Here is a 12646-nt window from a genome sequence, read left to right on the forward strand (position 1 = left end):
CTACAAGCTCAACAGGTGATATTGATAGAAATGGAGTTTTTGTGACCTTACATTTAAATTGCCCTTTTAGGGACACCTGGGTGGCTCAGCAGTTGAGAGTCTGCCTTTGGCTCAGGTCGTGATCCTGGGTCCGGGGATCGAGTCCCACATCGGACTCCCCACAGGGAGCCTGCTTCTCCCTCTGCCTGCATCTCTGCCCCTCTCTCTGTGTCTCTCACGAATAAATAAAATCTTTAAAATAAATAAATTGCCCTCTTAATATTCTCTGTGCAAAACAGAGGGTAACTTTGTTTTGTTTAATCCCCAATATTTTTATCGTAGGTTAGTTCCTCATAAAGGAAAACATATTCTTTACTTTTACTTTGTGACTCACTCTATCAAGACTTTCAGATGTTCTTCTCAAGGAGCAAAAAATTTCACCTGACTTATTCATGATCATTTTGCGATGAAACATGACATCACTTTATCTTCAAACAAAGCAAGGGCAAGTTCCCTGTGGCTACAGACTTATTAATGGACTCAGCACCAAGGCATTTGTGTTGGGCTTTCGGCCTCTTTTATAGTTTTGCATAGTGGTCAGAATGTCACAATAATAAACACAGGCTGAATCATTTCTGCCTTGAGGATGATCCAGCATTGCAGAGATTAAATATATTTGTTAGCAACAGACTCGCTGTCATGTCTCATGAGATGAGATCGCAGCAGTCTTCAATGCCTGCCTTCACATAGGGCTTCCCCTTCAAGCTTTGCTCAAACCCAGTTAAGCCCTGCATCCTTAGCAGAATACCTAAGGACTAGACAAACTGATAATCTATGCTCTTCTCCTTTTTAGAATCTGACCAAAATAAAAGCAGCAATACCTTAGGGCCCCTGGGTGGCTCAGTGGCTTAAGTGTCTGCCTTTGGCTCATGCCATGATCCCAGGGTCCTAGGATCCTTGAACTCAGTGTGACAGAAATGAAGTACTTCCATAGCATGTTCTCAAAATATAACTCATGAGTTTCTTGTGGTTCTTTATTCTATCACCTTCTGTTCTTTCCTAATTATTTTTGTCAGAGGCAATGAGTAGTAACTATAGTGGTTGACTGAGAAGGAAGAAAGAGAAAAGCAACTAAGAAGTCATTTTAGGGGCCCAGCATGAACTTGCATTAGAAAACTATAGTCATACAAACTCTTATCTCCCTAATTTCCTATTACTTAAGTAGGGAGTTGAGTAGATTGGATACTTAGGAAAAAAAAAAAAAAAACAGGTAAAACAATTCCAAATATGACTGGAGCTCTTTTATAGGAAATTGAAAGACTGGAGCTGGATAGCTGAAAAGCATAACCTCTACATTTAATCCTCTAATAACAATGCTTAAGGCAAATTTTCACACATGGACATTTACTCAAAGAGCAGGGGTGAACTCATCAGTTATCAAATTATTTTTCCATAAAATCTTAAAAATCCATGAAGTTTGAAACCTGTTTTCAATTTGGTTAGTCTGTTTTCCTCTCCTTGAAAAAGCTGATTTCATAATTCATAATTTATGAATGTTCCCTGAATCTCACCACCTTGTAAAGAGCAAAATAATTTTCTGTAGGTAGTGTATATTAATGATCTAAAGAGATTTAAAAAAAATCATAGTTTCATGGCAGTAGTTATCAAACAAAGACTAGTAATGCTTGCAAACGGAAAACACAACCCAGGAATGACCCTTGTAGGGCATCTGTAACCAGGAGGAAGACTGAAGTTTGTGTAACTTTACAGGCTTAAAATGGTAACTAATTACACCCTTATCCATGTATGAGCTTTTTCACATTCTAATACAAAAAAGCTGCTTTCTCAGGCCTTTTCCATTTGGTGATAAATAATCAAGAATTCCTAATTACAGAGTTTGCAAAACCAGGAACCAACACCATGAATCATGCTAAAATTGCCCCTTCACTATCAGAAATCTAGTGTATTTCTGACCCGAAAGCCGTTCTATGTTTAAGTTATATATTATATTAATGGGTATAATCCCACTTGTGCTTTGGTAACTTATTTTGACATTTACTTTTCTGCTCTATCACTCCTTGTAAGAGTGTTAATTCTACGACACAAGGTACCTTACCTTTTCTGGTCATACTATACCCACAGAGTCTAGGCCAGCGTTAGGCACATGCAGCACTCATAATTTTTAAATAAATCATCTTATTTTGGAAGAGAGAAATTTTAAAGACAATAAAAACTCCATTATTTTTTCATTTTCCTGTAGTTAAATACCAAGGTGAGTGATATATCACACCTAGGATTATTTGACCTATGCTAATGGAGCAGTTTATTATGCATTTGAAACTTCATACTACACATTTAAATAATTAAATTTAAGGTCTTCAAATACTTTACAAATCTTATAAAGGTAAATTAAGCAAAAGCAAGTTGAAAATAGCTAAAATTTATTTAAAACTTGTTTAATTTATAGGTTTCCTCATGGAATTCACAGAACTGCATAACATTATACACTATACTATTTTATTAAAATCATACATAATTACATATTTGTGGCCTGTGTGATTTTGAAGCACTGTGGAACATTATTATGCTTGACAGACTACTAATAATATTTATCAAAGTCAAAAGGAACCACAGGGTTTGAAAAAAATCTCAGAAATCAGTTGGTTCCCCTATTGATTTGTATAGATATGGAAACTGAGAACCAAAGTGGCCAACATCACAAAAGCTAGAGTGGACCAAGATCTACTAACTCAGCTCAGAGTGACGTTTTCATCTTCATACTGATAAACAGAAGTGAGAAAGCTGATAGACTACAGAACTTTCCATATACTACAGGTCTTTACATATTCTAGGTGCTTACTGACCTTTTCTATTTTCTCAACACACTGTGGTAATATGTTCTATCAAAACTTTATATTCAAATTAGAATGGGGCCAAACTGTATTCCTACTTATAGTTCCCAGAACAAAGAATATAGGAAGTCGTCCTCTTTTGCCAATTCATCGTTCTCTTTCTAAGTAGGGCTCTCAGAGGAAGCCTTGTCGCTCTCTGACGCTCCACCAAGGCAATTTCATGCTCCCAACGCTGATCTAATCCTGGAGCGTGGGGAGAACCTCGTGAAATAGATGATCATTTTGGTGATTCCCACTGCTTCTTAATAGATCTTCTTGTATCAAGAATGGGAAATTTAAAATAATAATGACGACGACAACAACAACAACAACAACAACAAAAGAGTTCTCCTCTGAGCACTGATTAATTTCCTTTCTAAACCTCTATTCTCATCTATCCAGTCTGCTGTTCTAGTGGAACTCTGAGCACTTTGTTTACTGGGGGAAGGGAAGGGTTAGCCTATCATGCTATGTGTAAGGCTTTCAATCAACTCTGGGATTCAGCAGGTAGATGGACTCTTCTACAGCCCAACCCATGAGTGTCTCTATACAGTTCCGGATGTCACTGATATCCCAAAGCCGAGAACTAAATGCAGAGCCCCTGTTGTTCAAGGACTATATTAAGTAGCTAGGAGGCAGCATTACCACTGCTCCCAACAAAAGTTGGAAAGTTGTTGGAATCCTAGAAGACATGTTCCAGAATATTACTGAAGCTTATAAAATTTCTTTATAAAAGAAAGTCTATAAAAGTCTCTGAGAAGTGCCTTTTCACAATACATTTAGACTTTGTCTCTATCCAAAGAAGGTCTATGGCAACTTACATTGAAGGACAAATAGACAACATGGATAAAGTATAAATAAAACACAGAAAACCAATAGGGTGGTAATTGTATTGGAATAGAAACCACTTCCTCCAAATAATTCCTTAAAACAAAAATGTTGACATGCACTTTAGGTTGTTTCTCTCTTTATATTAGGGTAATTCATTCAACATATATTTAGCAATATAGGGTATAAGAGGTATAAGGTATAATATAAGGGTATAAGAGGAAGACTATGGTTCAAGATCATAGGTTAATCTGAAACTGCCAGAACCCATCTAAGCCTGCTTCCTTGTCTTTAAAATGAGGCTAAGGTCTACTTCATAAGATTGCTTTGAACAGCAAACAAAACTTTGAACAGCAAACAAAACTATACAAGTATAAATATGATACAAGTATAATATGGTGGTGAATGGTAAATCAAGTATAATAATGATAGGAAATCACTGCTCAAGAAGCTTACAATCTAGGAAAGAAGAAAATCATACTCTAGAGGGAGAAAGGAATGAATGTCCTAAGAGTCACAGGTAACACACACTTTAAGAATTCAGAAGACAGAGGTTTTGGATCTAGCTAGGAACAAGAAGGATTTCCTGGAGGACAGTGCATGGTGGGGAGGAGGTGAGTGTCTTGAAGGGTGAGTAATATCTAGTACTGTAGATGAGAACCCAAAGTCCAGGGGTGAGGTGATGGTACACGGTAACAGCCAGCAGAGATATAAATCCCCAACTCTCCTTCATGGGAGAGCATAAAGGAACAAAATCAATAGAAAACCTACTATAGCTCTATTCAAACCAATATTCAGGGCAAGTAGAGAAAGTGACTTTTCATATCCAATTAATGTAATGAATCACCCCATGGGTTACAAGAGATAAAAGCTCAGCTGAGGACCACTCCACTTTCTTCTGTACTTGTTCTGAGAGACGGAGCAAGTGCTTCTAAGGCAGAGCCCTGGCAGTACTTTGCCCTCCCATTACCCCCAGCCTTGCCAATGGTTCTCGCTGCAAGAATGGCTTCACGCCGAGAATCCAGCTGTAGATTTGAACATCCAGGTCACCACTTACTTGCCTTTTCTGCTTCAATCAAGGGCCACCTAAGAGAAAAGTCTCATTCTGATTCCTAATGGAAATAATCTTTGTGGTTCAGCACTCTTGCCGACTGCAATCACGTGGTTTCACTGTTTCTCTGGCTAATGACAGAAGCTTTTAAAACAAGTTTGGATGCTGAGAAAGAGGATTTTTAGTGACCTGTAGTTGTTCAAGTGCATCTCACCTTTTTAAAATAAAATTAAAGAAACAAAGAAGAGAGTCCCAGGAAAAATACGTAAGGCCTTAGTAGGAAGGATCAAAAGACAAAGGTTAGAAAGGAGACGAAAAATGAATAAGGTGTAAAATTAAACGCCCTGCAGCAATTCCAGGCAGCGTACGGGAAATTATTGGACTTCTCTTTCTCTCTGGTATGTTTTTAAAGGGAAAAAAGTGATTCTCATGGGAGAGTAACATAGAAAGGAAAAGAGGAAAACAGCTGGCTGTGGGCCATGATTTACCATTCACCACAAAACGAGACTCTGTTTCTGCTTCTCAAAGGCCATTGTTTTTTTCCAAGCAGACATAGGCTCTATTACACAAAGTCAATTATAATGAAGAGACATAAAACATAAGGAAGAGATCTAGACAAATAACTCCGAAGACAGGGCACAGACATAAAAGTCAAATTCCACTCTAAAATATTATTAAAACAAAAACTCTGTATAACCAAACTAGCTTCACATCCTAGCAACCGCTCACTTGCTTCAAACAAAACAAAATCTAGCAAAATCTAACTATAAAAATCCCTTGTCTTTGTGATGGTGGGTTTTAACTGGTAATTACTCCAAATCTGTGCAAATGATGTGGACACCAAGTTCTCCTTTTGTAAACCAAGAATCCTATAACAGTATCATCTGCCTAAGTTGCCTAAACAGTCCTCTTTAATTCTTTTTACACCGAATGTTAATGGGGAAAAAAGGTTACATTTTTCATCTGTCTGGGGAAAACTCCTCATGAAATCAAGAGTCTAAGGGCTTTAGAAAAAATTGCCACATAACTTAAAACAGACATCAAAACAGTTTTATTTAAATGGCTGTGTCTTTGTTCCAACTTCCAACCTGGCTTTTTGAAAGGTATTACTTTACTTGTATACCCAAACCAGAAAAAAGGAAGACTTGAAAACTAGCTTCCAAAATAAGGTGAGAAGGCTCTGCTCGTAGACCAGAGATAACACCTTGTGATGTTTCCTTCTTCTGGTGTGTTAGAAAACAATTTCCAAAAGGAATGAAGTTTCTTTTTGTGATTATGGCGAAACTGTAAAATGTATTCCTGGAATCTCCAAAGTTTTTGTACTGGGAGGTTTTTTTGTCAAACCCACAGAACCTCAAGTCTGTCAAGGGTCCTAACAAAGGCACAGAGAGGGTTATGGCTGGCAGTCAAATTGGACATTCTGAGGGTCTTTTTAGTAGTTTCCAATTTCCTGGTTGAGGACTCTGCCCTGAGAATCAGCAGTGATGAATGACAAGGTAGTGAAACAAGAATTTGTTACTCTCATGGGATTGTAAGATCTTTAAATGTACAGAGTCTTTTTTTCTCTGTGGTAAAGGAAGGAGAGGAGGAGAATCAGAGAAAAGGATAAGATTCTTGGATGGAAAAGATAGCCTTTTACACTAAAGGGGAGATGAAAGAATTATACCATACATTAAGGGCATCTTTAAAAATCATAATCCACATTTTAAAGCTAAGGAAATTGTTTATGAATAATGTCTCAATTTTTCCCTTGTAAGGGCATTCATTCCTAACTTTGGACTTTCTCCCTCAGAATTACTTCTTCTTTATCTCCAATAATTTCAAAATCACTTTTAAATGCTGATTTTTCCCCCTTGTAAGTACATTTCCTTTTCCAGAGTGGTTTTCTGTTCATAGGAACATTGGAGCACAAGGTATGGAGTTCCCATATAAGTCCCCGCCCCCCCCACCCCCCAGGGGGCCCCCACATATCTCCCCACAGTATCAATATCCCACACCAAAGTGGTACCTTTGTTAACAACTGATGAACCTACACTGACACATCCTTATTCCCCCAAAGTCCAGAGTTTACTTTCGGGCTCATTCTTGGTGTCGTTCATTCTATGCATTTTTACCGTTCTGTACCGACAGGTACGTACCATGGTAGTGGGCATACAGAATAGTTTCACTGCCCTAAAAAAAACATCCTCTGTGCTTCACCCATCCGTCCCTTCCTCTCCAAAAGGAAGCTGACTCTTAAAAAGTAGTGTTTGCATCAATATGTATAGGCACAGGGAAGACTCCTCAAATTTTAGGTATTAGGTAGCTCTTACCCACTTGAGAAAAGGAGCAGTGTTCACGAATGGAAGGCTAACTAAGCAGCAAACAAAAAGCTGTCCTAGTGCCAGGCAAGGTCAACAAAAAGTACTGTGTCATTTAAGAGGACAGGAAACCAAAAGGGAAGAGAGGAGAACGCAATCACACTACTCTTACATTATGCTTTCCTCTTCTTAGATTCCCTGTAAGTGGCAGGTGTGGCCTTACGTGATAAACGGTTTTTCTACTGCCAAGTTTTTATGTTTCAACTCCCAACCTAAGAGTTTTGCATTTGCCTACATTTTCAAAAGTGCAGTTCTGGGGCATGAAACAGAATTAATGCTTAAGTCGGGAACTTCGTCTCTAGAAGATGAAATAATGGCAATTTTGGCAACCCTCGTGGGTCAGGGAAGAAAACTAAGGTTCGATTTTTCCCCCCTCCTTTCTCTCTGCAAAACTCCCTCTCCCTATTTGATAAGGGACAGCGAGCTTAAAGTCACTGCAAGGTACGCAGGCACGATTCCCTGGAACGAGACCTTTCCCAGGGAAGGTCACGCTGGAATGTGACATCAGCGTTCCTGCGGGGTCACAGTCGGGCGCCCACGTGCGGCTGCCCCGGGGCAGGGAGCAGCTCAGGTAGGAGCAGCTCAGGGAGGGCTGCGGGGGCTCAGGTAGGACTATGGGGAGCTCAGGTAGGGCTGCGGGGGCGCAGAGAGCTCAGAGAGGGCTGCGGGGAGCTCAGGAAGGGCTGCGGGGGCTCAGGAAGGGCTGCGGGGAGCTCAGGGAGGGCTGCGGGGGCTCAAGGAGGGCTGTGGGAGCTCAGGTAGGACCATGGGGAGCTCAGGTAGGGCTGCGGGGGCTCAGGGAGGGCTGCAGGGAGCTCAGGTAGGGCTGCGGGAGCTCAGGGAGGGCTGCGGGGGCTCAGGTAGGACTATGGGGGCTCAGGTAGGGCTGCGGGAGCTCAGGGAGGGCTGCGGGGGCTCAGGGAGGGCTGCGGGGGCTCAGGTAGGGCTGCGGGAGCTCAGGTAGGGCTGCGGGAGCTCAGGGAGGGCTGCGGGGGCTCAGGTAGGACTATGGGGAGCTCAGGGAGGGCTGCGGGGGCTCAGGTAGGACTATGGGGGCTCAGGTAGGGCTGCGGGAGCTCAGGTAGGACTATGGGCGCTCAGGGAGGGCTGCCGGGGCTCAGGGAGGGCTTCGGGGAGCTCAGGGAGGGCTGCGGGGGCTCAGGGAAGCTGCGGGAGCCCAGGGAGGGCTGCGGGAGCTCAAGTAGGACTATGGGGCGCTCAGGGAGGGCTGCGGGAGCTCAGGTAGGACTATGGGGCGCTCAGGGAGGGCTGCGGGGGCTCAGGGAGGGCTGCGGGGAGCTCAGGGGGGGCTGCGGGGGCTCAGGGAGGGCTGCGGGGAGCTCAGGTAGGACTATGGGGCGCTCAGGGAGGGCTGCGGGGGCTCAGGGAGGGCTGCGGGGAGCTCAGGGAGGGCTGCGGGGGCTCAGGGAGGGCTGCGGGGAGCTCAGGGGGGGCTGCGGGGGCTCAGGGAGGGCTGCGGGGAGCTCAGGTAGGACTATGGGGCGCTCAGGGAGGGCTGCGGGGAGCTCAGGGAGGGCTGCGGGGGCTCAGGGAGGGCTGCGGGGAGCTCAGGGGGGGCTGCGGGGGCTCAGGGAGGGCTGCGGGGAGCTCAGGTAGGACTATGGGGCGCTCAGGGAGGGCTGCGGGGGCTCAGGGAGGGCTGCGGGGAGCTCAGGGAGGGCTGCGGGGGCTCAGGGAGGGCTGCGGGGAGCTCAGGGGGGGCTGCGGGGGCTCAGGGAGGGCTGCGGGGAGCTCAGGTAGGACTATGGGGCGCTCAGGGAGGGCTGCGGGGAGCTCAGGGAGGGCTGCGGGGGCTCAGGGAGGGCTGCGGGGAGCTCAGGTAGGGCTGCGGGAGCTCAGGTAGGACTATGGGGCGCTCAGGGAGGGCTGCGGGGGCTCAGGGAGGGCTGCGGGGAGCTCAGGGAGGGCTGCGGGGGCTCAGGTAGGGCTGCGGGAGCTCAGGTAGGACTATGGGGCGCTCAGGGAGGGCTGCGAGTCCCGAAGGCCGGGGACGGGATGGGAGGGGGGGTGACCGGGGTCACGGTGACAGTCGCCTGCGGGGCCGGCGGCCCAACTCCAGGAGCGAGGAGGCACGACGGGGGGGGCGGTGCACGGGGGACCAAGGGAGAAAAGGGAACGGAAAGGGAGCGCACAGTCACTTGTCGGGCTGCGGAGCGGGGAAGCGCAGCGGGAGGGCCCGACCTCGGGGCGCGGGGGGCGGGGGAGGCTCCCGGAGGCTGCGAGGCGCGCCCGGTGCCCGACCCGCCCTCCCCGCACCCAACCGTCGGGGCCGCGGCCCGAGACCCGCCGCCTCGCGCCCCCGCCCCGCCCCGCCCGGCGCAGGTGCCCCCCCGGCCCCCCCCCCGCCCCCGCCCCCGCCTACCTTCTTCACTTTGGCCTCCAGCTCCATGTCCGCGGGGCCGGGACCTCGCGCCCGAGCTCGCCCGCCGTCCGCTGCGCCGCGGGGACCGGGGAGGCCGGGAGGCCGGGAGGCCCGGGAGCGGGGAGGAGCAGCGGGGAGGACCGCGGGGACCCAGCCAGGACTCCAGCGCCGCCGCCCGCGCCGCCCGCCGCCGCCGTCCAACTTCCGCCGCGGGGCCCGGGAACAAAGAGGCGCGGGCAGCCAATGGCAGCGGGCGGCGCGGGCGGCCGCCAATCACCGGGCGCCGCCGCTCCTCCGCGGGTCCCCAGGGAGGGCGGGGCCGCGCCCCGGGAGGCGAGGCCCGCGCGGCCGGGGGACCTGCCGGGGCTCTGGGGGAAGTCGAGGCTCGCTCTGCACCTGCTGGGGCTCGGGGGGAAGTCGAGGCCCGCCCGGCCGGGGACACCTGCCGGGGCTCTGGGGGAAGTCGAGGCCCGCGCGGCACCTGCTGGGGCTCGGGGGGAAGTCGAGGCCCGCGCGGCCGGGGGACCTGCCCGCGGGGGCTCGGGGGAAGTCGAGTCTCCCTCTGCACCTGCTGGGGCTCAGGGGGGAAGTCGAGGCCCGCGCGGCACCTGCTGGGGTCGGGGGGGAAGTCGAGGCCCGCGCGGCCGGGGGACCTGCCGGGGCTCGGGAGAAGTCGAGGCTCGCTCTGCACCTGCTGGGGCTCAGGGGGGAAGTCGAGGCCCGCCCGGCCGGGGGACCTGCCGGGGCTCGGGAGAAGTCGAGGCTCGCTCTGCACCTGCTGGGGCTCGGGGGGAAGTCGAGGCCCGCCCGGCCGGGGACACCTGCCGGGGCTCGGGGGGAAGTCGAGGCTCGCTCTGCACCTGCTGGGGCTCGGGGGGAAGTCGAGGCCCGCCCGGCCGGGGCACCTGCCGGGGCTCGGGAAGAAGTCGAGGCCCGCCCAGCCCGGGGCCCCTGCTGGGGCTCGGGGGGAAGTCGAGGCCCGCCCGGCCGGGGGACCTGCCGGGGCTCGGGGGGAAGTCGAGGCCCGCGCGGCCCGGGGACCTGCCGGGGCTGGGGGAAGTCGAGGCCCGCGGCACCTGCTGGGGCTCGGGGGGGAAGTCGAGGCTCGCTCTGCACCTGCTGGGGCTCAGGGGGGAAGTCGAGGCCCGCCTGGCCGAGGCACCTGCCGGGGCTCGGGGAGAAGTCGAGGCCCGCCCGGCCGGGGGACCTGCCGGGGCTCGGGGGGAAGTCGAGGCTCGCTCGGCACCTGCTGGGGCTCAGGGGGGAAGTCGAGGCCCGCCTGGCCGAGGCACCTGCCGGGATTCGGGGAGAAGTCGAGGCCCGCCCAGCCCGGGGCCCCTGCTGGGGCTCGGGGGGAATTCGAGGCCTGCGCGGCCGGCGGTGGAGGTGGGGACACACGCGACGGTGGGGACTGCTGGGGACTCGGTGACGGGCCTGCGCCCCGAGGCCACTGTCCCCCCGGCCTGGCCCAGCCCCTCGCCCCACAGCCCCCCACGTGTTCCCTGAGCACCCAGTGGTTCAGAAACAGGGATGGGGTGAGAGGCAGTGGCGCCAGGGAGGGTTGTGACCCCCCCCCCCCTCCCCGCAGTGAGCGGCCTGGGAGGCTCCGGATCTGGGCTCTGCTGGAGACTCGTGGGCGCAGGCGGCAGCGCGAGGCTCAGGGCTTCGCTCCACGGGGAGCGCGTGAACATCACAGGAGTGGGTCTGGAAGGGATCCCCGGTTACCGAGTCCAGCTTCCTCGTTTTACTGGGAACTGAGGACCCCAGAAGTGTCCTGTCGGCATCTGCCCGATTTCCTGGGGGCAGAGCGAGCGCTCATGAGTGCCCCCAGCCTCTTTGGGGACCTAGACACCGTGTGTTGACTAAGGAAAAGAGAAAAGACAGAAGAGTCCACTTCTTTTTCAATTTGTGGTGGTGACAAAAAACTATACTGCACAGACAAGAGGTGACTTCATCTGGCATCTATTTTAAAAAAGGAAAAAATCTCCCCCAAAAGTAGGTATCAAGGTACAGATGTCTCTTCCTTTACCTCTGAAAATTTGGTAACGGAAAACACCCCAAACTCATGTTTGGTCAACACCTTCAACCCTTTGCTCACTTGGCTGTTTGTTAACATTGTTCAACAGAGCACTGATTTATAATGTGCATGTTTTCCTCATTCTATTAATAAACTAAAAATGGAATGACCAAGATGGATCGTGAATTCTTCATTCTAACTCAGTTGAAGAAAACTTTCCCATTCCATTTTCCCAAACCATCCTAAAATATTTGGGCCCCTCCAAAGTTTACTGGGTATAGGAGGCTTAGCTGTGACAAGGCAATTTGGCCTCTTTCAGGGAGCTTAAGAGATGGAAAATGTCCAATAAAATAGTTTAAATAAGGCATCAAACAAATGTCATGACCTCAATTTGGGGCTTATTCGGTGAGATTTCAGAGATGACACTAAGAAAAAGATCTGGATACATTTTTTTTTTTTTTAAGTAGCCATCAAATTCCACCTTCTCCCTTTCTTCTCAGCGCAGCAACACTTTGTATCATTAGCAAGGATGGAAGCTGATTTCTATCAGGAATCTACTGTGCCAATATTATAGAAGATCAAATCGAGGTGGGGAAGCGTTGAGTTAGGAGGATTAGATTGTGAGTCTTCAGTTAGCAATTCAAGTGTTAAACTAGAGAGATATTAAGGAGTTAGAACTGGCACTGTTGACTAGATGTAACTGATGACAGAGAAACGAATAGAAGACAACGCACATGTTTCTGGTTTGATCACCAATATAGATAGTTCAGGAAAAGCTCAAATATATGATGAAGGACAGGGTCTTGTTTAGTTGTGCCTTCATTGGGGGATGGTGGGGATAAAGGGCTCAGTGTTTAGTATAATGGGTTTGAGGTTGGGATATGAAGCAAAGTATCCAAATAGAAGTCAGAGATGAGAGCTGGACTAAAATGGTAACTTAGGATTCAGCAGCCTCCATATTTAAATAATTGAAAGCCATGAATAGACTAAGATCAGCATGGAACACTAAAAAATAAGGGAGAGTATCAAAATGACTACAATTGAGCAAAGCTGAGCGAGGGAAGCACAGAAAGAGGATGAGAGCCAATTAGAGCATAAGGAAAAGAATTTCAAATAGAGTTCCAGCAACCAAGAGGA

The 12646-nt window shown here is 49.3% G+C and overlaps 2 protein-coding genes across 13 annotated transcripts in view; one reads left to right on the forward strand and one right to left on the reverse strand.

The window, feature by feature from the left end:
* The window catches only part of TES (testin LIM domain protein), a 48444-nt gene extending 38770 nt beyond the window's left edge, over nt 1-9674 (reverse strand). Inside the window, exon 1 of the mRNA XM_072783367.1 lies at nt 9493-9674. Coding sequence (XP_072639468.1) covers nt 9493-9519 — 27 coding nt within the window. The 5' untranslated portion in view covers nt 9520-9674. The remainder of the gene's footprint in view (nt 1-9492) is intronic.
* Nucleotides 7618-12646, forward strand: part of TFEC (transcription factor EC) — a 222616-nt gene continuing 217587 nt past the window's right edge. For 9 of the 12 annotated variants that reach the window (XM_072783350.1, XM_072783356.1, XM_072783349.1 and 6 more), the window contains exon 1: nt 11319-11487. The gene's annotated coding sequence lies outside the window, so the exon portion shown is untranslated. The other 3 variants (XM_072783351.1, XM_072783352.1, XM_072783355.1) reach the window with 3 other exon arrangements.

This window comes from Canis lupus, chromosome 18 (genome assembly GCF_048164855.1).
Source record: "Canis lupus baileyi chromosome 18, mCanLup2.hap1, whole genome shotgun sequence".
NCBI lineage: Eukaryota > Metazoa > Chordata > Mammalia > Carnivora > Canidae > Canis > Canis lupus.